The sequence below is a fragment of the Miniopterus schreibersii genome, assembly GCF_964146895.1.
Source record: "Miniopterus schreibersii genome assembly, chromosome: 10".
Taxonomy (NCBI): Eukaryota; Metazoa; Chordata; class Mammalia; order Chiroptera; family Miniopteridae; genus Miniopterus; species Miniopterus schreibersii.
This window is the reverse complement of record NC_138110.1, coordinates 6,361,590-6,386,630: the sequence shown is the minus strand read 5'-3', so window position 1 is coordinate 6,386,630 and position 25,041 is coordinate 6,361,590. Positions and strand designations below refer to the sequence as shown.

Here is a 25,041-nt window from a genome sequence, read left to right as displayed (position 1 = left end):
TCAAATAGTAGTATCGTTTTGTGCTTCGAAGCTTTGGCTAAAAGTGGGCGTGAGTCCTAGACCTGCTTTCTGATTGTGGAAACTTGGAGACTTACTCTCCACATCTGCCCGATGGACGGTGTTGGAACCGACCTCCCAGGAAAGCTCAAGGTTCATGGGAATAGTTGTAACGACAGTGGCCCATTCCACGGGGCTGCTGCGGGAAGGTCCACACACGGCTAAGTGCTCCACGTTACTTTGTAGCTTCACTGTGTCCCGTGCCTTGGTTTTTGCAAACTATACACGAGAGGGGCAACTTCAGTGTCTCAGTTACTGTATCTTGCGTTCAACTTAATATTGCAATTTTGACTCAGGAAACTAGATAATTGGATAAAGCCAAAGGAAGACTAGCAAAGAAATGCTGGTGGGTTCACATTCCAGCTCAGCCACCCAGCAGCCTGACAAACCAGGAGTAACTTCCCGCAAGCCCCACGTCCCTCGTCTCAGAGTGGTGACGACGGCAGTCCCTGCCCGGCAGGATTTTTCTGAGATGACAAAGCATTGAAAGTCCCTGGGGTAAAGGCTCTAAAATGTCATCGTTAATGTTATTAGAAACTACAGGAATCGGGCTCTCATAAATTCAGGTCATGTCTATTACAGGTGTCTTGGCTTCTCTGACTAATCAGACAAAAACCCCTTGAAATTCAGGACATTATCTTCTGTTTTAGTCTCTCTGGAGCATATGACACAGTGCTGTTCACCTTGGCCAGCACCCAATAAAGCAAACAACAGCCGATTGGTTATTAATTATTTTCTCATTCCCAAGGGAAAGGAGAAAGACAAGTGTCAAGACATTCTCTGATTTCTGAGGAAGAAGGTGTCGCAGATCCTGGAGGGTTATGTGTGTGTCACACACACAGGCAGCAATATTGCTCAACAAAATAACTGTGAGTTTCAACAGCTTGTCGAAGCCGCGGCTCCGCCACTCGCACGCTGTGTGGCTGTGGGGAAGTTACTTAACCTCTCTGAGCCTAGTTTCCCTGTTCATAAAATTGGGGATTCCTGTGCCTATGTCAGAAAGGTTAAGAGGAATCCTTAAAATATCTGGTGAAACACAGTTAACCATTGTCTTCACAAACATCTCTTTGGCTCCTGCACTTGCTTGATGACTTCCGAGTAGAATTCAGTCCTTTTGGGAAGTTAAAGTCACATTATGGGAAAATGTAGCTCACATCCTGCAAGAACACAGTGACGTGCGGAGAATGTTTAAAAAGGTTTGTCATTAAGAGAGGTGCTCCACGTCAAAGGAGATGAAAAATACAGGGTATACACGCAAGTTTATGAGTCATTTTACTGTAACTGTAAACTAGAATTTATTGAGGAGCTACTGTGTGTATGCCAGGCATTTTACTACCTCTCCCCACACAATAATACTGTAAGGTAAGTATGTTCATTTTATATGAGAAAAAACCTGTTTTTTACAGATTTTAAGCCAGATCTCAGTTAGAATCTACCCTGTTACTAGTTCCACTCTGGCCAAGTCAGTTCACCTTGTCCTAATCTACAAAATGAGAATAATTATAGCCACTCTTCCCTGTTATTCTAATGTCATAGTTACTATCATATTTTACAGTTCAAGTCTTGGAACTTGAATGCCAGCTTGCTTTAGGGTGGCTGCCACCGGAGGGCAGGAGGACCGCTGCCCTGTTCTCTGCTGTGATTTTTTTTTTTTTTTTAACGTATCTTTATTGATTTCAGAGAGAGGAAGGGAGAGGGAGTGAGAGAGACAGAAACATCAATGATGAGAGTCATTGATCGGCTGCAGCCCGCAACCCGGGCATGTGCCCTGACCGGGGAATCGAACCCTGATCGCCTGGATCCTAGGTCGATGCTCAACCGCTGAGCCACGCCCGGCAGGGCTCTGCTGTGATCCTTGATGGCTCTCACTATGCTTGGATCAGCTGAGGTGCTCAGTAAATATGTGTCAAATAATATTCTGCAAAATAACGGAGATTCAATGCCTTGTTTTAGATGTACTAGTCCACATTTTTGGTTGTTAGTCCTCACTTGAGGACATTTTTTCCGTTGATGTTTTTTTAGAGAGAGTGGGAGGGAGGAGGGGAGGGAAGGAGAGAAGGAGAGAAACATCGATGTCACATCGATTGGTTGCCTTGATCATCCCTTGACCGAGAATCGAACCCCAAGGCTTCGGTTCGTGGGCACATGCTCTAACCACTGAGCGCACAGGCCAGCACATGTTTTAGTCCAATTTGATTGAGTCTATGGTTCTAGCAAAACACAGTTCCTGGGAAAAGATGTATTTAATTACAAACCTTGTATACAAAGGAACATTTTATTTGTTTCTCTTTTTTCAAAATACCTGGGAAAATAGAGACCTGTAAGGGAAAGATGTGCCCCCTTTAAAGTAACACAGTGTCTCCCCAGGAAAAGGGAGAGAATGGGTTAAATGAGCGAGTATCTGAACAGTATTTGCTACATGGTATATGCTCAGTAAGCACTAGCTGTCATTATTGTGAATAATTTTGGAAGATACAGAGTCAAGTGAAGCTGGCTAATGAAAAAAATTCCTTTGATTTGGAAAAATTCCTTTGGTACCATATATGTTGCATAATTAACCTTTAAAACTACATCATCACATGGATACCTGTTCTATGCTTTCTCGCATGATATGACTTGGCAAATTCATCGGGGGACAATAGGGGAAATTCCGTACAGAATTATTATTGCTAATTACATCGGACCCAAAGTACCCTGTTTTGCTCCTGTAAGTCAGGAGCCTGCCTGGACGTATCTTACTATGAGTGTTGACTTGGAGGAAGCGCTGCTGAGCTCTGGTTGGGTTCTGCCAGAGCTTCAATACCCCCAAGCACACACTTCAGTGGGGGGCTGGCACCTCTAGGGACTAGGGAGCCAGTGGAAAGTTGTCCCCATGAGCAAACCCCAGGAGGACTGGAAAGGGATATCCAGTAATCTGTCAACATCCATGAAATGGGCCAAGCGAACAGTTCTAAGAGAAGGCCCTAGAAGAGTCCTTCTGTCTTTGGAAAGGGGCTGTGAGGCATTCACAGAGGTCGAGGGTATTTTCAGGAGCAGAAACAGCTCTCCTACTGAGCTCAACTCACCTCCCCAAGGCCAAGGCTGCATGTGAACGTAGGAGATTCAATTCAGACGCAGAGAGGTATCTGAAGAGATGGGGATGGGGGGAAATTAGTTTTTACCCTTGGGATAAATGGCCATTTTGTGGAATGTTTAACAGCCTGCCCTGCCCTGTTCTGAAACTTGGGATCAATGAGTTCACGATGTTTTCAGCGTGGACAATGTCCCCAGGGTGTCAACCCATTCACGTTCACTTACATAACACAATCGGCTCTTCTTGCCAACATAAATAAATACGTTACCCTCTTGTCTGAGCTTGTGACCTGATTTCAAAACCATTCAGTCACAAGCAGAGCTCCTCCTGCATATTTTGTAGGTGAAGTCCAAGTGACTCAGATGAGACCGCTACCATGACTCACGCCACCGGGCTAGTAACATTTGCTGAAGTCCCAAGTCTGGAGTCTAAAAGAAAACAAGCCGTTTCATAAAATAACTTCTCTCTAACAGGCCAGTGTGTGTGTCAAAATCCTTGTCTGAATCTGAATGGGGAAAAGTAACGGTTGGAAAGTGGACTTGGGCATCAGCTGTCCTTGGGGAACCCCAGCTCCGGAACTCGCCAGCCTCTGCGACTGCGGGTAAGTGATAGGACCGCTGGGTCCTGGCCTCCCCGCCGGTGACAAGGGGGATATCGCCGAGCTCAACCCAGGCTTCAGGAAAGAAGACTTCTAATGAAGAGGGGTTATCTCTGGCCCCCGTTTGAACTTTACACTCTGGGAAGGTAACCTGTGTCCAGGAGTGGCTTCCAAATGCGGGTCTGCAGGAGGGGTTGGTGGGCCGCCTGCCCACGGCTTCGGGGGCCTGGATTCCGAGAGGCTGGCTCCAGGGCGTCAGCGCCACTTCGCTGGGAAGGGCTGTTCTTCTGGTCGGTTGCTGCTCTCTTCTTTTCTTTTCTTCTGTATGGTAAAGTCTTTGCTATTAAGTTGTTGGTTTTAGCCTTCGGTTTCCCATCTTTCCTTAGCAAAAAATGCTGGCAGCTCTCTGGTGACACTATATTATTAAATCCTTACTGGGATGTGAAATTCAAATGTTTGAGAACTACTAGTGTTAGCATCAAGCGATTATCCTCTTTATCCCCAATGATAATATTCTTTAAGGTCTATGGCCCAGGAGTTATAAACAGACCAATTCTTTTTTTTTTTTTCTCGGAAAGGTAAAATGAACCAGAACATTTTTATTAAGGCAATGAAATGAAGGCACAAAGGACCAAGCCCAGCTTCTAAAGTGACCACCCCCTGCTATTTTATTTACCAATGGATGTGATGGTCTCTGCTGACTGACCAGCTTGTGAAACACACAGAGAGGCGCATGCAGGTGCCTGGCAGTGATCACAGGGGCCAATGCAGAGTTTGCAAGAATTGTGGCTCAAGTGAGCCCATGTTGGAAGGCAAAAAAAGTGAGTGAGTGTTGAAAACCAGATGTTCGAGGCAGCAGAAATGCTTCAAGGGGACCATGTCACTCACGGAAGCTCTAGGAAAGCCAAAATGGATTAAATACTATACATTGATTATGATGTTAAAAGATTAGGAGGAAAATGGGGAAAAAACTGGAGGTAGAGGTGAAAAGGCAGAGAAGTTATCTGGGTTACATTTTGCAGAGCAGGGAGGTCACAGAAAAATAAATCGTGATAACGGTGACAATGGCATCTTGGAACAAGGGGACTTCTTGGGTGGTGTTTGCCCAGCCTGTGGAGGGTACATCTGTGCCCATTGTCTGGCGATGGCTTTGCTCCCTCACCCTGCAGGCCCCGGCCCTGGCAGGAACCACGGCACAACATGACAATGGATGCTGGCCATAGATTAGTCGGGAGGGCCGACATTGGACCAATGATTCTTACTTCGAAGCATGGATTTGGGGTTTGGGAAACAGCCCACTCAGCAGTATCAACTGCTCTTCCGATCAAAAGTTAGGGGGAGACCACCTTTCCCCCCACAACTGGAGTGGTAGAGGAAGGAGGTGTTGAGAGATGAAAAGGGTTGAAGCAGCTGCTCCGAGAGCAGAGAGGAGAAATGAAGTGAGGTCCCCACGGCCTCACACTTCCCATGTGCACGCCCCTCTCCAGGCCTGGCAGAGGTTGAACTTTCGGATTTGGTGGCAATTTTGAATCTTTGGGTTGTAAGCAACAGAAACTGGCCCTGGCTGCCCTAATCAATAAGAGAATTTACCTGGCATTTGAGAGAGGCTTACAGAAGCGTGGCTGCCGGTGACCAAGCTTCCATTTGGAAGTGGAAGGATTCCAAAACAGAGCCCACCGCTAAAGCATCGTCAGTGGCAGAGCCGCAGGGGAGCAATAGTGGGCAGGTGTGGTTTAAATACCAGCAGGATGTTTGAATTGTGTTCTTGCTTCCGAATTCTTAAGACTCCAATTGCTTAGGTATTTTTACCTCTCAAACAGCCGGGTGAACATAAACTTTTGGGTGTCTCTTTGGGTGTCTGAATTCAAGACCCAAGATTGTTTACAAAGCGATCCTGGTTCTCATTCAGCATAAATGGTGCCTGCGGATGCACACCAAGGACCCCACTGATTTCACCTCCCACGAGTATACTCCAAGCGTCTAGGGACCCAAGTCAAAGGAAGTCACTCAGCGGAGGTGGGTTGGTAATGAGGAAGCATTTTTCTTTCAAATGATCTCAGTTAAATGTCCTTGTTTTGCTTTAGATAATGTGGAAGTTTTTGAAACTGTCTGATTTATTTTGCTCAGGAGGACAGTGTTATCTCAGTGTGGGGGACGAGGGAGGCACCTCCTTTCTGGTTCGAAGAGCACATGGCCTAGAGCACCAGATGGATAACATTTGTATTATCCAACACTCATTAAGTAGTCATTGGGATTCAAGGAAAGAATGGAAGCTTTAGCAGCTCATGCCTGGCAGTTAGGAAATGTGACAAAATTTAAAATAAGCCAACAAAAACCACCTGCAATCATACCACCCAGAAAAACAACAGCAATAGAATTGTTTTAAAACGAAAAATGTTATTGAAGTATTATGTATACACCAAAAGGAGGAATCACTTTTGAAAAGCAAAAATAAGTCTATTACTTAGTCATGGATTGTCTTCAGTGTTGTAAACTTGGACATGAAGTGCTATCCGTTTAGGTATGAATAAGAGAGTTCTTAAAAATTTATCTTTATTGTTGAAAGTATTACAGATGACCCCCTTTCTCCCCCGTTGACCCCATCCACCCCTCTCTTGCTCACCCACCCCCTGCCCTTCACCACAAATTAGAGATTTTTAAAAAAAATTGTACCTCAAGGAGATTCCAAGATGGCAGTGGACTGAGTGGAAGCTACACTGACTCTCTCCCGGGACCAAACTGGAATTACAGCTAAAACATAGAAAAACCGTCCTGAATAATCACCTGCAACTGAAGACAAGCTGGAGAGCAACGTCATAACCAAGGAGGAAAAGCGGAGACCCCACAGAGACTGGTAGGAAGTGCAGAGGTGCGAGAGGGCTGGCTGGGCTCCCACAGGCAGCAGCTGAAGGTCAGGAGGGAGATCTCACTGTGGGGGTTCCCACTGAGGGCTCTGGGGCCTAAACCCCAGGCTGGGCTCCCCAGCCCAGATCACCAGAACTGAGAAAGGTGCCCACCTAACATCTGGCTGTGAAAAGCAGCAGGGTTTCTGTCTGCCAGGGAAAGGTGGCTGGAGCTGCAGGCACCCTCTTAAAGAGACAACACACAAAGTTTCGTGTGCAGCCACTCACCTTGGGCTCCAGCAGAGGGAGGGCAGAGTGCACTGGAGCTGTGTGAGGAGAATCTAAGGCTGTGGGCTCTAGAGATAGAGCTCAGAGGGCACCCCTTTGGATTCTGTGTCGTCATTCCCCCATACTGCAAAAGGCATCTTTCTCAGGCAGACATTTACCTTCCAAGCAGCTTTTGCCTGGAGGGGAAGCAATCGCCTCACTCTGCTAGAAAACCTCTGGCCCTAACCCTTGGAGTTTCTACAGCCTGAGGCTCATTAAGAGGCTTAATAACAGCCTCTGGCTGCTTTGAGTCTTTGCCTGATTTGCTTCTGGACCCAGGGCTTGGAAAAGCAGACCTTGGTGCACAACTTGGTCCTGTCCAAAGACACCCAGCTCTAGCAGAAGAAACCACAAGCTGTGGATTGTAGAAAACTTCAAACAGGGTACTCAGGGCCAGCCATAAACAGCATCTGACATTGGTCTGCACCAGAGACCATCCAAAAGACTGGGAGTCCTAGTAGATCTACCTAATACATAGAAACAAATCCAAACAGGCAGCCAAAATGGGGAGACCAAAAAAAAAAAAAAAAAAAAAAACCACAAAAGAACAAAAAACAAGCTCCAAATGAAAGAACAAGAGAATCCTCCAGAAAAAGAGCTAAACAAAATGAAAATAAATCTATGAAATACAGGGTTCAGAATACTGATCATAAAGATACTCAACAGCATGAAAAAAGATATAGAAACTATGAAGGAAATTAAGAATGACATAGTAGCAATAAAAAAATATTAGAAGGAATGAAGAGCAGATTAGGGGAAGCTGAGGATTAGATCATTATGTTAAAAGACAGGGTAGAAAAAAATAACTCAACCAGAGAACCAAAAAGAAAAACCAATTAAAAAACAGAAGGACAGTCTAAGGGAGTTGTGGGACAACATGAAATGTAACAATATTCGCATCATAGGAGTAACAGAAGAGGTCAAAAGTGAGCAAGTGTTAGAGAACCTGTTTGAAGAAATAATGGCAGAAAACTTCCCTAACCTGGTGAAGGAACAAGTCACACAGATTAAGGAGGCACAGAGAGTCCCAAGCAAGAAGAATCCAAAGAGGCCCATGCCCAGACACATCATAATTAAAATACCAAATTCCAAGACAAAGAGAGAATATTAAAGGCAGCAAGAGAAAAGCAATCTGTTACCTACAAAGGAGCTCCCATAAGGCTGTCAGCTGACTTCTCATCAGAAACTCTACAGGCAGAAGGGAATGGCATGATGTATTCAAGGTAATGCAAAACTAGGGTCTGAAACCAAGGCTACTCTATCCAGCAAGGCTATCATTCAAACTAGATGGTGAAATAAAGAGCTTCCCAGACAAAAAATGCTAAAGGAGTTTACCACCACCAAACCAGCATTGCAGGAAATGCTAAAGGGACTGCCGTAATTAGAAGTAGAAATAGAATGGGAAACATAGGCATAAAGAATTAAAATGACAATAGATAAGTATCTTTTAATAATAACCTTAAATATAAATGGATTAAATGACCCAATCAAAAGACATAGGCTAGCTGAATGGATAAGAGAACAAGACCCGTATATATGCTGTCGAGACCCACCTCAGAACAAAAGACTAACACAGGCTGGAAAAAAAAATTTAAAAACTTCTAGAGGACCTTAGAGGAGAGATCAACAGCAATACAGTCATAGAAGGGACTTTAACACCCCACTGGCTTTACTGGGATCTTCCAGACAAAAAAATCAACAAGGAAACAGTGACTCTCTATGACCCACTAGATTAGATGGATTTAATTGACATTTACAGAATATTTCATCCTAAAGCTGCAGAATAGGCATTCTCCTCAAGCGCACATGGGACATTCTCAAAGATAGACCACATGTTAGGACACAAAACAAGTCTCTACAAGTTCAAGAAGACTGAAATCATATCAAGCATCTTCTCAGACATTTACACCATGGAATACTATGCAGCTGTAAAAACGAAGGATCCCTTACCCTTTGAGACAGCATGGTGGGACCTGGAGAGTATTATGCTAAGCAAATAAGCCAGGCAGAGAAAGATAAATATCACATGATCTCACTCATATGTGGAATCTAATGAACAAAATAAACCAATGAACAAAATAGATCCAGAGACATAGAAGCATGGAACAGACTGAGGGATCTCAGAGGGAAGGCGGGGGTGGATCGGTGGGGAGAGATTAGCATAAGAACTTATATGCATATATGCATAACCTATGGACACAGACAATAGTGGGGTGAAGGCCTGGGGCGAGGGGTACAGGGTGGAGGGGATCAATGGGGGGAAAAGGGGACATTTGTAATACTTTCAACAATAAAGATAAATTTAAAAAAATTGTACCTCAGGATTCAATGTTTTTCTTGTCTTACATTTTAAATAGACCTGCTTAGTGGCATTCACAGCAGAAGGTGGCTCCTTTAGAATTTAGATCTTCAGAGCAGGAGCCCCAAGGCTTTAATCATTAACTTGAACCCATCACGACATAAGCTAAAGTGAAAGTCCTAACAGATAAGAATATGGTAAGAGTAATTCACATAACCCGGAGAGAGGAAACACGAACTCCTGTGCTGTCCGCAGTGCTGTCCATGGCAGGGCAGGTGCAGGCAGTCCTTGGCTGAGAACACCTGGGTCAGGAATGGTGGTCCTGACTGCACCTGAGCCCCCTCCCATGGTGGCACCTGCCCCCATGCCCCAATCCAGGACAATTAGTTGGGGCTGGTGCTTGATCTTTCCCAAGATCAAGGGTTTACTTTGCCAAACCCTCTTCCTGCAAACCTTCCATTCATCCCTTTTGTCTGAATAATAAAGTACACATTGCTTCCTCCGCAAACTGACTTCACGGGCACGATCCCACCCCTTCCTCAGTCTGAGGTCCTTACCCGGTGCTGATGTTGTAGTCCCAGCCTTTCTTCTGCCAGTCTTCACAGGCTCAGAATTCACTCCAGCTTATTCTATTCCCAGCTCAGCACTGTTGCTTCTCTGACTTCGCTCTAACTTAAAAAAGACAAAAGAAAAACCCTTGAATGAGCTGCTTTAATTTTCACGCACACCCTCAGGAGCAGCTCACCCTTCACCTTGGTGTTTTGAAGAATCAGGCTTTGTTTTGCATTGGGATTTGAATCTGCCAGGGGAACCCTCTATTCTGAGCAGGGTATTGGAAAAACACTTTCTTACAAACAAGGGGATCTATCTATCATCTATCTATCTATCTATCTATCTATCTATCTATCTATCTATCATCTATCTATCATCTATCTATCTATCTATCTATCTATCTATCTATCTATCTATCTATCTATCATCTATCTATCTATCTATCATCTATCATCATCTATCTATCTATCTATCTATCATCTATCATCTATCTATCTATCTATCTATCTATCTATCTATCTATCTATCTATCATCTATCATCTATCTATCTATCTATCATCTATCTATCTATCTATCTATCTATCTATCTATCTATCTATCTATCTATCATCTATCTATCTATCATCTATCTATATCTATCATCTATCTTTCATCTATTATCTATCATCATCTATCATCTATCATCATCATCTATCATCATCATCTATCATCTATCTAATCTATATCCACATCTCTACATCTCTGTAATATTGTATTACTTATTTAAAAGTACATATATTTAGTTACAGGTTAGGTGGGTGTTATAGAAATTATAATACCCACTTTCAGATTAAGTAAATCAATGCAATTTCTCATAGCAACCATGTTTTATGAGATGCGTGCTCAGCACATTAAATATTTAACTTACAGAAATTTTTAAAAACTGTAGATCACTGTTTAGTATCTCAGGGAGCTTTTTATTTCTTCTCTGAGACTTAGGACATTGATTTTGGGAAACTATTTAGATTTAAGCCCTTTGCTTCTGGTGGGTGAGCTCCTATGATTGGCAGAGTGTGAGAATTACTGAACTTTCTCTTCACCAAGAAGGGTAATAGCATAGTCATGTCTGGAAGAAGAAATTTTCCAAATATCAGTAAACTAATGCATAATCATTAAAGGGAATGTGAGAAAGTACAGATAAGAAAAAAAAATTGCATTTCATGTCACCCCCCAGCGACAACCACTAAGAATGCTTTTGTAGATTTCTTCCTATATAGTCTATTGGTTGATTTAAAAATTCTATTTAGAATCACAATGTGTCCGCTTCGTAGCGTGGCCTATCTCTTGTCATTACATCTTGCGTATCTACATGTCAGTTAACATTCATTTCTACATGAATAAAAAATTAACCCATGTTCACTTTCAAAACATGTAGAAACTATAAAGATGGAAGTAAAAAGTCACCTTTACTTCCTGACACCTGGATATAAAATCGCTGGTATATGTCAACATTTTTATACATTTTGTTCCTGTGTTTTTCTAAGTATATCTCTCTATATGTATGTATAGAGATGTTTTTTAAAAACAAAATCCACATCCTAATTTTGCATCCGAGCTGTTTTTCAGCGTCTTTTCTCACGTCACGCCTCCGAACTGGCACTGTGATGTTAACTGAGAGCATCTCGGGGTCACACCCCGGCCTCTGAGCACTGAGGGCAGTGCAAATGCTCCGCCTTTATCGACACCCCTTCAATAAGCACTCATATTAAACAGGCCAGTTCTGGCTTTACACCTATTTTCTCAGAATAGGTGGCCAGAAAGAGAATTAGTCTTAAAACAAGAAAACTGTTTACTCCTGCACGAAGCTGCCTTCTAAAGCTTTCTGCGCACCCCCGTCTCCTGGTGCCAGGGCGAGGCCAGGGGCTGCCCTGTCCCCCTCCCGCCTCGGGCCTGCGAGGGGTCCTGCTCAGAGGAAGCTCAGGAGCAGCAGGGATGGCACCATGCGTCCACGGCACCTTCCACCGCATCCTTTGCTCGTCACCAAAACCCAACCCGGGGTCTTTACAGAGATGGGCCGGGTGCCTCTCGAGGCCTTGCAGCAGCCGGTAGGGGCTGGAATGCCAAGGCCACTCCTCTCTGCCGGTGACTGTGCCTTGCACTCACTGTGCCCCCCTGCTCGCTGATGCTTACCTGGTGGTGTTTTGCGCTGGTTTTGGGGTGTTGTTGGCTTCTTGTGGTTTTGATACACCCTTGTCATTAAGGGCAGTGTCAGTTTGACCTGGATGCCACCTACAGGTTACCTGAGTATGTGATTTAGGAAATAAACAGCATTGAAAACACGCTCAGTGTCCATAGTTTTATATATGCCATGGCAACGTAGTAAGGGGCATTTGTTTTGTTCAGATAGAATTTCACCTCTGGTTATGTTCCTGGTCGTATTGGCTGAATTAATAGTGACACAGGAATAACTTTTCTTTAAAAATAACATCTCTATAGGGCTTTGTGTGTCAAACAACCTAACTCCCTGGAGCTAGGCTCAGCAGCAGCAGGATTTGGAAATGGGGGTTGGAATGTGCACAGATGCTTCCTTAGTGAGGGCTGGGTGACCCGCAGGAGAGGCAAACATCTAGGGATGACACTGAGATGACCTTGGGAGCCTGCTCCGGGCTAGGATCTCAGCACCTCTGGCCCCGAGTCCCTGAGGCCAGGGCCTCCCCTGAGGACCTCTCTGCTGGCTGCTGCAGGGAACTCAAGCTCCCTCTGCCAGGCTGCCCCCATCACCGGTGCCTCCAGCACCTGCCACCTCCCTCTCTGTGCCCTTAGGTCAAAGTGTCCCCCTGGTGAATCCAATTGGCTGGACCTAGCGCCGCAGGCCTGCCTCCTAGCTTAAAGGATGCCAGGAAATTCCATTCCAGAATTTCCTTCTAGAATGGAAAGGTAACACCCACAACCTGGAAATTCCCCCAGATATAGAGAAAAGCATTCAAGCGGTATCAGGTGAGCACAAATACATAAGACGCCCACTTCACTGGTCCTTTCAGGAGCAGCATCTGCGGGAGAGGCCCCCTGGCTCGGTGCTAGGTGCAGACCAGGTTCTGAGTAAATCCCTGTTGAATGAATCACACTAGGAAATGTATATTTTGATTCAAAGATATGCTTCAACTGTTCCTTATAACAAGTTCTGACTCACCCTCAATATCAAAATTGCTATAAGCATGTACCTTGAGATAAACAGGTGAGTTAGTGACCTATTTTATAAAGACCTAAAATCAATGCATACATTGAAGGCTCTCGAAAATGCTTTGCCTTTTGCCAGGTAAACATTAAGGTAATAAGACTTCAAATTAGCAAAAGGTGGTGACGTTTTGGTCCAAAGACCGAGAGGTCTCTTTGATTTTGTGTGATCTTGCTTTGCAGAGTGTAGACAAAACGTTGACAATTCCTGAGGGGTTGCAGAGAGAAATAAAATGTCAGAGTCTGGAGTCACAGCGCCACCCGGCGAAAGAAGGAAGGGCTGTTCCGGCAGTGAGTCCACACGATCACAATTTCTGTGGGCATGTAGCACCAGAGCTAGCCAAAAAAAAAAAAAAAAAGGTGAATGGAAATGACCTATGGACCTTTGCACAGTTACTGAGTGAATTCATCAACAGCTACATTGTATGATATGTTACTGTGTTAATCCCTAAGTACACAGTCGCTCATTCATTCATGCATTTATTTATTCCTTAGCTAATATTTGTCAAGCATCTACCTTCCTATTGGTGCTGCGATTACTGAGATGATGAAACAGGCGTGTTTCTGTTGGTGCTCCCAGTATAACCGAGGAGACAGAGTTCAAAAGTAAATGTGCTAGGAGGGCTTCAAGATGTTAAAAGGGGGGATGCTGTGTTTCTGGGTCGTGCATGTGTTTAAGGAAAGCTTTCTTGATGGGGCGGCATACAGGATGAGTGTTGAGGATGAGTGGAATTTATCCAAGAAAATAACAGGAGAAAGGACATCAAGGGCTGCAAAACGAGCAAGTGCAAAGGCCCTGGGGCAGAAAGGAGCAGGCAGCATCCAAGGAATGGAGGCCGAGAAGCTGGAGCATAGTGAGTGTGGGGAAAGAGGGTACAAAGTCAGGTCAGAGAGGGAGGCTAGGCTTTGGTAAGGAATCCAAGTTATACCCACGTGCAATGGGAAGACAGTGGAGAATTTCAAACAGGACCATGATAAAAACCATGTACAAAATCGTTGAGCCAAATACAAACTGACACTGTTTTCTATTATTACCCAGCACAATAAGACTCCAAAGAACTATCAGAGAGAGAAAGTAGCTTAGACAAGTGCCAACTGTGGAACAAGGGCAGAATTTAAAGATGGAAGAAGTTAACCAAGGAAAGCTTTCAAGGATGGACCAACTCTTGAAGGGGCACAGAGGAAATTCTGGTGATCATGGAATGAAAGAGGAAGGAAGGAAGTACAGGTGAGAGTAGCTAGGCTCAGGAGGACATCTTTCAGTAACAAGGTCCCTGATTTGCATCACTTAGAGTCCCCGATTTGCACAGGTTTACTTTAGAAAACCTGGGGGATCCCCCCCATTTAGGAATGAGAAATGTGGTCATAAGAACATTCCAGAAGATGTGCACCTGGGGAGGTTTATTAGCCGTCACAGATTGGCGGGTGACCTGCGCTCTCCATGTAGTTGGTATACCTAGTAGGTGTAGGATTTATTTGAAAATGAATATGAATGTTTTCAAAATCACAAGACTTAACAAAAAAATCCAGGTGAGTGGGTCTAGGAAAAGGAAATTTCTAATGGTACTGGGTCCCCATTTCCTCGTGGGAGCTATTGGCTGGAGGTGAGGAGCCGTGCCGTCTGGATGCGGCCCGTGAGATGGAGCACAGTCCCTGCAGGCCTGGGGATGTGCTCTCCACACCCCCACCTTCTCAGGGGGAGGCAGGGGAGGAGAAGCAGCTTTTCCCCAGCTTCATCTCTCGCCTTTCTCTTCCTTTTCTGCTATTTTCTTCCATTTCTTTAAATACACCATGATCATCTATCTTTATTTGGTATTAAGGTTCCCTTCCCTCCCTCTGGGGCTGGGACTGGGGTTGAGTAAATGAGAGGTGCCAGGAAAACCGTGAGGACGCACTCACTCAGGGGCACACCTGGCCCTGTTACCGTCCATTGTTTGATCAAATCGCAGCTGAAACAATTTCATCTGGGAGGGATTGGAGATTTATTTAAATCCCTTAAGATCTGTTCCTGTAGCTAGTGAAACTTTTTCCCCTTTATGTGAGATTTTAAATCTCCTTCGAAAATATGTTTAGTCTGCATCTTTAAAACAGACTTTTTAAATTTAAATAATTAAGAAAATAATCTTTGTGTTGATATTTTGGCAGATGATCCAGGTGGCCTTAGGCTAGGGTCTGGGGAACACTACCACGGTCCTGGGGCGCCCCCTGCAGGCACCCCTGCAGTCTTAGAACCGGGAGTCTGGTGCAAATGTTGCAGGTTTTGGAGGGAACTCAGGCAGGCATGGCTATGAAATCATGCGGGCTCATTATTGCTTTGTGACAGAATCTAAATTAAGCTGGGATGAGTCTGGATAATCTTGTACCTGACACGTCAAGTCAGATAGGGTTTTTGTTCCCCTCAATTTTCCAATCAACATACTTACCATACGATTCCTTGCATCTTCCTCAGAGTTTTCACGCTGGTAGCCCCATAGTCTTCTATTGCTATTGTTTGTGTTCTTGTTATAGTTACTAATAGCATAGTGATAACATTCACCATCTAACATACTGTATAATTCACTTCGAGGCTTTGATTATGGTCTGTCTCCCATCACTAGAATGTAAGCTGCATTAAGACAAGGAAATTTGTCTTATTTTTTTCCATGCTGTAGTCCCACTGCCCTTGACTCCAGTGGGACACAGCTCTGCCCCCCGGGGACCCTCTTCAGTTGTCCCTTGGCTGCAGCTGCAGGTGCTATGAGTTGTGGTGATACATGTGCACCAACAGTAAGGTCCTTGGTACCAAGCACCTTGTCTAATTCATCTGTTTTTTCGCAGTAACATCTAGCATAAAGATTTCAAACAAACAAATGCACAACCCAAACCCCTCATTTAGATGCATTAGAACAGAAGTCTGGGGTGACAAGTTCATACACCTGGAGGGCCTGATAGGTAAGCTCAGGGTGAGGCAGGTGGGAGTCTGTGGGGCCCTGGAGAGGCCGAGTTAGCTAAATGGGCCACGCCTGATCAGCACCAGCGGCTGCTGTCCCAAATATATAGGATCAAGGTCACCGGGGCTCTGATTTTACAAGCTCAAGCAAAACAAATATTGTTCTTATATTGTCGAATGAAATCTAACTTTCATATGTTGATTCAATTAAAGAAAAATACTATGTGGGTCAGAAAAACAAAAAAACAAAACCCATATCTTGGATCCAGGCATTGGGAGGCCAGCGTCCAACCTGGTGTAAGGGAATGTGTGACTTCGCCCCCCGCCAGGTGGAGGGTAAGCATTTTCAAGTGGTTGTTGGCGAGTTTCCTCCCTGACCAGCAGCCTCCAATTGTTTTTATTTGTACCCCAGGTTTCTTTCTTTTGCTGGTCCAGATAGGGATTCTGAGACCGCCCCCGCCCCCCAAAAGAATTGGAAGGCACAAGTGTCAGGATATACAGTAATTGGCTAATAGTGATGTTGAAGAAGCTAATTAATGAGAGTTCTTCCTCCTTTATACCGTCTGAATTATCGGGGCACGTTAACATCACACCCTATTGTCAAGGTCTTTCGTTCTTAGCCTTTTTAAGGAAGGTCAGTTTCTCCAGGTACATCGGGGGACTGATGGAAAAGAATTTCCCGTCCGTCCCCTCGAGGCCCCGCCCCGGCCCCGGCCCCGGCCCCGCCGCGCCCCCCGCGGCCGGCCGCTGGAACTGCAGCCGTTCGCCACACCCCCCGTTTCCGTCGGCTCACAGGGCGGTGCCCGCCCCTTTAATTGGCCTGTACCAAGTCCTCCCGGGCTCCCTCTCCGCCCTGACTCCTAGACGTTCGCAATCCCCGGTCGGAGACCAACAGCAGGGCGCTTGGAGACGCTGTTGCGTTTTGCGGGAGTTGCGGGCCCGCAGGGGTGAGCGGGGCCGGAGCGCGAGGGCGCCGCCCCCCGCCGCGCGCCGTGGTCCAGTCCCAAGATGGCGGCCACCATGAAGAAGGCGGTGAGCGGGGCGCTCGCGGGGCGGGGGTCGGGCGGCGGGCGCGCTGGGCCGCCGGGGGCCGGGCGAGCGGGGCCCGGCGTGGGGCCCGGAGCCGAGCCCCCCGGGGCCCTGAGGGCGGCCCCGCGGAGCGGCGGGGGTCCCGCGGCCCAGGCGCGGCCCGGGGCGTGGGGAGCCGAGGGCCCACCGGCCTAGGCGCTGGGCGCTCCCCCGGGCTGTCGCCTGTGTCGCGCAGGGGCCCGCCCGGGTGGCGCCGTGCTGCTCTTGGCAGGTGAGGGAGCTGAGCCGGGGGGTGGGGTCGTCCCCCGAGGCTCCGGGCTGCGGGCGCGGACAGGACCCTGCCCGCGTGGGCGCCCGCGCCCGGAGCCGGTGCCCCCGCCCCTGGGGCCCTGCGGCCACTCTCGGCCCTCCCCGCGCGCAGGGGCTCGGCGCCGCGGTCGCGCAGGTGGGACGCTGGGCGCGGCCCCGGGGCGCTGGCGGTGACTCGGCGGCTCGTGGGAAGCGGAGCTGGGGCCGCGCGCAGGTTTAGTTATTCTTTCACTTTATTTGTTTCCCCGAAGCACCCCCTTTGCCCTTCCAAGCAAACGGACCCCCCATCTAGGGTCCGTCACCCAGTAAGCCTACCCCGGTGCTCAGACGGGAGAAACAAGCGGGGAGGGGCGGGGGGCGCGGCCGGCGCGGCGAGCCCCGCGCTCCCGGGGAGGCGCTGGCTTCGCGCTCCCTCCGCGGCCGAGGAAGCCGGCGCTCGGAGGCGACGCCCGGGGTTAGGTCGGCGCAGGCGCCGTGGCGCGCAGCTGGGCCTTGGGCTTCCCGGCCCCGGGGCCCCGCGGAGGGGTTTGCACGGCGAGGTCCGCGTGCGCGCGGGAGGGGGGGGGGCACCTCGCCTCCAGGGCCTCGGGCCGCCTTTCGCTCCCCTGCTCTGTAGAGTAGGTGCCGGGTGGCCCTCTATCCTTGTGAGCCGCAGACCGAGGGGTGTGCAGTGCGTGTGCGCGCTAAATTGGGGACCCCCCCGGGCCAACCAGGACGAGTTCCCCCTCTGTTGGCCTGTCACCCACAAATCCTCCCTGAGCACCCCGGCGAGGCTCAGGCCGCGGCCCTTCCGGCGAGCGAGACGCTGCGGTTCACTTTACCTCCGTGTTGGGTTTACCTGGGGTCCTCTTGTTAGGGGCCCCCCAGCTCCATGGAAGGCGCTGGTTGTGGCTCAGCCCCGTTGGACGGGTGTGGAGGCCGAAAGCGGTGAAGCAACATTGCGGAGGCAGGAGGAGAGCGATTCGAACCCCGGGCTCTGCCAGATTTGTGACCACCAGTGATTTTTCCTTTCATTCATTCAGCAAACTGTCATTCATTCATTGAGCATGTCGCGTGGCACAGTCGCAGCTTTATGGGCGGAGGTGGCACTAGGCTCGGGGGGAGACAGGCCTTAACCGACTGGGCGCACAGAGAACTACAGTTCCCAGCTCCTGTAGGACATGAGAACTGTGGGAGAAAGGTGCTCGTGAAGCGAAGGCTGCTTTGTGATCAGAGAAGGTGTGATCCGTTAGATTAGGAAGGAGGGAGGGAAGCTGGAGGGGAGCCAGGCGTCCTGCAGAGGGAGCTTCTCCTGCACAGACCCGAGCCCCTTGGACAGAGGGAAGTCAGGATGGCAGAGTCCGCGGAGGAGGGCTTGAGCTGTGATGGCAGGAAAACAGAGGGGTTTCTTTTTATTTTAATAAGACCAGCGTGATGGATGCGACGGCCTCTCCTAGATGTTTCCGTGGCTGTGAACAGTTTTAAATATATATATATCTTTATAGGTTTCAGAGAGAGGAAGGGAGAGGGAAAGAGAGAAACATCAATGATGAGAGAGTCATTGATCAGCTGCCTCCTGCACGCCCCCGACTGGGGATAGAGCCTGAAACCCGGGAATGTGCCCTGACGGGGAATCGAATCCTGATCTTCTGGGTCCATGCTCTCAACTGCTGAGCCACGCAGGCCAGGTGCTGTGAACAATTTCTGATAGATTAGGTGCATGTACACTTTCCCTCTGCCCCTCTAGGAGAAACATCTGGGCGTGCTGGTCACTGAGAGTGGAGTATCGCTGGGACAGCCCTTTGATTTTCACAAAGATTGTTTCAATCTGTAGTACTTCATGGTTGTAGCACATTACCTCCCAATGCGTCCTGACTCTTCGGATGGGTTGACTCAGTGTCACGCCCCAGCCCCCCTCCCCCATCTCCAAAGCTTTGCTTTCTAAGACCTGATTGGGGGCCATGTGGGAGACTGCAGTCTGAAACTGTTCATGTTCCCTCAAAGAAGCCATCTTTGACCTTCCTGTTTAAAGAAACCCCGGGTCACTCCCCAGCCCCGCCAACACTTTCAACCCCTTTCACCCCCACATATATCACCACCTATTAGGAAGCCTTGTTTCTTGCCCATCTCCACGGGAACGGAAGCCTGCCAGTATTCATGAGGGTAGGATTGCCGCCCGCCTTTCACTGTGCTTGGCACAAAGGAGACACTTACTAAATAGTTATTAAATGAATGTATGCACGAAAGGTGATTAAAAATACAAAGCATAATTTTACATCATAGACTTGGTAGATACCTTTAAACAACAAAAATAGACTGAAATTGGCCACAATTTCCTTCTCCCAGTTTTTCAGGACAATCAGACCCAGTTGTCAGTTGAGGTTCTACTGGTAATGCCCAAACTCCACGTGGGGCGTGACTGACTGTGGTTCAGTTTTCTCCCATAATCCCATATGATACTGATTCTTAAGAAAAGGGCACGTTTGGGGTCCAGGGAGTTTTAATTTTCACCTTGAATCTTCAGCAGTTCTGCTTCTCTGAAGCCAAGTAGAATTTTCTTGTAGATCTGGGTCTGTTATTCCTTTGTAATGATTTTTGGTAAACATTACTCAGGAAATAAACCACTGAGCTGTCACTTAATGAAAGGTGTCTCCATTCCCAGGTCTTCTGCTAAGTGCTCATCTTATCACCCCTCTGATGTAGGAATAGCTTCCGCATTTTACGGATGACAAACCTAAGCTGGCTCCAAAGAATTGGATGATTTGCCATAGTTCCTGCTCACTTGGGTTTGAACCCATTCTTATTTCTACCACTCTGCTGCCTCACTACACAATAACTCCTTCTTCCTTGAATTCTTGTAGCTTCGTGAGTGGTAGTAACTACATCTGGCTCTTAAAGCAGGAGTTCCTGACTTTGGGGGCGTGGATCCCTTTAAGAATCTTGATGAAGTCTATGAAGACCCTTCCAGACGCATGCACATCCATACGTGCCATTTTGCATACAGTTTTAGGGGGTGGTGGACCTCTCAATGTCCACGGGCCCCCTCCCTGCCAGAATGAAGCTTTAAGCAATGTAGGAATGTTCTAGATCAGTGAGATGCAAACAGACGCCACTGCTGTTAGAGAAGGGACAGACTCCTCCCTTCCTGCTGCAAACAGAAAGGGTGGCATGCAGTTCACCCAGTGCCGATTTGCCTCCCACACCAACTTTAGCCCCTGACCCCAATGAAAAAACCACCATTAAGGAAATGAACTCCAGGGCCCAACTGTGTGCAGGAGGCTGTTGGGTGGGGCTACAACAGGAAACGCCTGCTGTGGAAAGGTGAAAACCAGGGTCCAGTTCTCTACAATTTTTCAGAAACCTGTGCATGTGAGTGTGGTCTAGGGTGACTCGGGTTCAAAAATCAGAAGCCCTGCATTGAGCCCCAGTTGAATATATGGGAAGCCCTGTCCTAGGTGCTCATATGGTTGCCCTGTGTGCGCCTCATGATGACAAATGCATCTGTAAATATGTATTCAGATTTTCAGGGGCTCAGTATTTGACTGCAGCAAGCAGGACTCTAGAATTCTCTGTGCCCTGTTTGCTTAGGGAATTGGAGTTCTCGTGAAGCAAAGTGACTTGACCGCCAGGTATCTGTGTAAGGACTTGCTTTTGGTTTCTGTGTTGCAGGCCAGTGTGGACCTTTACCAAGGTCCATGTTCATAAGAATTATGTGCAAGGTTGAATATTCAAAGCTATATATATTGTGATGTAAAGGATTTTTTTTTCAAGATATCATCTGGGTCTTTGATGATGGGTCTGATGCCTGTGAAACTGTTTATGGGCTGATGAGAGCCTGAGACGGGAGGCTAAGTTCTAGGTGTCTGCCTTCATGTTCTGACCACTGAGCTCCATATTGCTGGAGACGACTGGGTACTTTTCACCCTCTGGAGAAATCAGAGTGTACCTACCTTATGTTATTGGCTGTGAGAGGCCTGGTGGAGGGGAGAGTGTGGTCATTGTGAACCATCAGTTATTGGCTGTCTTTGTTAAAACTAGTTACGGCTTTCCTCTAAATATAATCAAGTGAGGGAGAATTAAGGAGAGTCTGGTATTCAATTTTTTTCAGGCTGCAGAAGATGTCAATGTTACTTTTGAAGACCAACAAAAGATTAACAAATTTGCACGGAATACGAGTAGGATCACAGAGCTGAAGGAAGAAATAGATGTAAAAAAGGTATTGAAGATATGTATCTTATTGAAGGAAAGTAAATGTTCTTCATGCCGTAGCTCTTAAACACTGAATTCAGCAACTTGTGCTTCTCTCTTTCCAGACTCTTGCAGATGACAGAACCCCCTCGTTTAAAAAGAAAGACCTTGTTTAAGGGATGCAAGATAACTTAGAGATTGTTGAGGGGTAGGACTCTAGGCTGAGGTTCCAGGAGCAGGTCCCAGAGAACGTGGCAGGGGACAGAACTGTTGTCTCCATGGCCAGCTGTTTCCTCCACGAAGAGGAAGCTGCCCCTTAGACCTAGGACACTGGGTTGCCACTATGGCTGCCCCTATAAACTGGAGGCCTTCTGCCCAGCCTCTGTTCATTCAACTCTCCTGTTCAGGTGCATTGATTGATGGGATTTAAGTTTTTATTTGCTTTCATCCTATCATCAAGCATGGCTGAGAAGTGGAGATTTCGTTTTTGCTTTTGGTTAATTCTCCCACCAGAAGGCAGAACTCACAAAGTGAGAAACTTAAAGCAGGAGACGTGTTGAGTGGCCACGGATCCCCGCTGTCCACCACAGCATGCTTGGAGCAATCTGGAAATATCTAGAGATCAGTGTGGTAGTTACCTTGTAAGCGCTTCCTTGTGAAGTCAACTAAAAATGTAAGAAAGTTTCATTTTAGTGTGGTAATACCTTTGTGAAAGGGTCCCTCCAAGAGTCGGTGTCCCCAAATTAAGATGGTCTTTTGGCCTCTATCAGGGAATTTTGAATACATCTTTCATTGCTGTTCCCTTTTGCATTTGCAGAAACAACTCCAAAACTTAGAAGATGCTTGCGAGGACATCATGCTTGCAGATGAAGACTGCTTAATGATACCTTATCAAATCGGTGATGTTTTCATTAGTCATTCTCAAGAAGAAACACAAGAAATGTTAGAAGAAGCAAAGGTATAATGAAGTCTTTCCCTGGGGATGAAGCCTAACTCTTAAATTGGCATTGGTATCATTATAAAGAACATTTAGGAGTAGGGGAAGTAATGGGTGCTGCCTAATATTTCATGGATCTCACAGTGCCCCACATATGCCCTGAATGTTTTGCAAGTGTGATTTTATTTAATCCTAACAACTCTATGAGACAGGTACTGTTAGTCCCAGTGAGAGTTGAAGAATCGAGGATATAGAGGTTATGGGGCCTATTCAGTGACAGAGGGAATGATCCTGTGACTCCAGAGCCTGTGCTCTAAACTAGAAGTATTTAGGAAGTACAGAGTATAATAAAGCAGAAAAGAAAAACCACCCGTAATCCCACAACCCAGAGACCGTCATCCATGATGAACATTCCCACGTCTGTCTTTTATGCTCTCCTCTTTCTCTGTACTTTTGCTTCACATTTTGGTCAGTTAACTCCCTAGTAGTATTTTCTTCTTCTGTTTAATGTTTATCCAGCAGCTACTCCCTGGGAGCCTTCTCTGGGTCAGGCACACATGTTAAGAACATAATTTTTGATGACTTTAATATCGTGGGTGGGCATTGATTCAGCGCACCGTCCTCCTAATGTCACACTTGCTTTCAGTATTTTCCTGAAGTGATTCTCTAGTGAGCATTTTTATACTTTAATCTTTGCTCACATTTAGGAAAATTCTCTCTCTCTCTCTCTCTCTCTTTTCACTTAACCCTCACCTGAGGATATTTTTTTCATTGATTTTTAGAGAGTGGGAGGGAGGGAGGGAAGAGGGGAGAGAGAAACATCAATGCGAGAGAGACACATCAATTGGTTGCTTCCTGAACATCTCCCAACTGGGGCTGGGGATTGAACCTGAAACCCAGGTATGTGCCTTTGACTGCGAATTGAACCCAAGACCCTTTGAACCCGCAACCCTTTGGTGCACAGGCTGACACTCTAACCATTGAGCAACAACGGCCAGGGCTAGGAAATTCTTTAAAGGAAATAATCGGTGAAGTATAATTACAGGATCAGAGTGCAGATTCACTGATGCATTTGAAACATTGTGTGAAATAAGTTTCCAATTCATGGGTCCTCCAACCATGTGTGAGAGGGGCAGTCACACTATGAGAAGCTGATGGCAGTTAACTATTTTATGATTCTTTTGGAAGTTGCTTAATTAGCTTGAATATTACTTAAAATGTTTGTCTCTCTTCTTTAAATGTCATGAAAGATCCTTGGCTGGTGTGGTTCAGTTGGTTGGAGCATCATCCTGGACACCAAAAGGTTGTGGGTTTGATTCCTGGTCAGAATCTGCACCCAGCTTGCGGGGACCATTCCCGGTCAGGGCGCCTGCAAGAGGCAGCCAATTGATGTTTCTCTCTTTCTCTCTCTCTCTCTCCTTCTCTCCCTAAAATCAATTAAAAATAAATAAATGAATAAATAAGTGTCGTGATGGCAAAACTTTTCATGAATTAAACCCACATGTAATATACCTCCCAAAGAACTCTCTAGCTCTTTCCAGACAGAAACATTGTATGTCTCCTCTTATGCATAAACCTTTCTTTTGAAAGCAAAACTTTACAATTTTGGTTTTCTTTTTAATCATTCTAAAATACTCTTCTTGGAAGTATTTCAAGATAAATGTTTGTCACTATTGTGAACATCCCTTCCTCCCAACCTCACCCCCACCACACCTGTAGGTATTGAACCTTTATTTTACAATTCCTTCATTCCTTCATCCCAGAAGTATTGAGTGCGCACTCTATCGGGTTCTACCATGTACTGAGGGACATGCCTGGCCCCTGCCTGCACGGAGTGCTTGGTCTCCATGGAAAGGCCTTGTAGTTAGTGAACATTTCTGCTAGATTTTGACTGAGTTGTTATTAGTTATTGGTGGCAGCAGGAATGCTTTTCCTTTCCTTTGGTTTCAGTTCCTTTTCTGGGCAGTTGGAAGAGGCTGTGGCAGAAGCCATGCCTGTGATACGCTGTTTCCCAGAAGTGACCATGTTTGGTTCTTCGTTTACTAGGATATGATAATTTAGAAATTAATTTTCTTGTCTCTATTATGTTTTTTAAATCCGCCCAAACTGAGAAAACAAGCTTGACTTATCTAGAAGCAAATGTAGGCTGTGAGTGAAAAGTGCGCATACGGACTTTGGGTTGAGACCTGATTATCAGGCCTGCAGCTGCCGGTCCCAGTCAGAAAGGTCTCGGCTGGACAGTCTTCCCGAGTAGTCTCTTAGCACAGGGCTCGGAAACCATCCAGGTGATAAATTAACTCAAACAATTTTTTTCCAGAAAAATTTGCAAGAAGAAATTGACACCTTAGAATCCAGAGTGGCATCCATTCAGCGGGTGTTAGCAGATTTGAAAGTTCAGCTATATGCAAAGTTTGGGAGCAACATAAACCTTGAAGCTGATGAAAGCTAAACATTTTATAATACTTTTAAAATTTGTTTAATAAACTTGAATATTGTTTAAATGATAATTTTTCTTTTTCAAATGATATGGAAAGCAAAACTTTCTTTTTTCAAAAATTTTTCATTTATTTAATGGAAACTTGCCTATTTTCACATGTCTTGCTTATTTATTTTATATTTTTAAAAGAAGACAGTATTCATCTATGTATTTTGCATAACGATTCTATCAAGTGTAGGGGTTTTATGTCACGTTATTAAAATCAGTTAA

The 25,041-nt window shown here is 46.3% G+C and overlaps 1 protein-coding gene across 4 annotated transcripts; it reads left to right on the top strand.

Moving 5' to 3' along the window:
- The first annotated feature begins 16,678 nt into the window (after positions 1 to 16,678).
- PFDN4 (prefoldin subunit 4) lies at positions 16,679 to 24,841 on the top strand. Of its 4 annotated transcripts, none has more exons than XM_081148287.1 (4): positions 16,679 to 16,924; positions 21,318 to 21,425; positions 22,215 to 22,355; positions 24,652 to 24,841. In XM_081148287.1, the coding sequence occupies exons 1-4, from the start codon at positions 16,901 to 16,903 to the stop codon at positions 24,781 to 24,783; spliced, it is 405 nt and encodes a 134-aa protein (XP_081004413.1). In that variant the 5' UTR covers positions 16,679 to 16,900; the 3' UTR covers positions 24,784 to 24,841. The 4 variants fall into 4 exon arrangements, with proteins under 4 accessions (XP_081004413.1, XP_081004414.1, XP_081004415.1 ...); XM_081148288.1 differs by lacking the exon at positions 16,679 to 16,924 and adding an exon at positions 17,074 to 17,192; XM_081148289.1 differs by lacking the exon at positions 16,679 to 16,924 and adding an exon at positions 17,350 to 17,444.
- Positions 24,842 to 25,041: the final 200 nt, after the last annotated feature.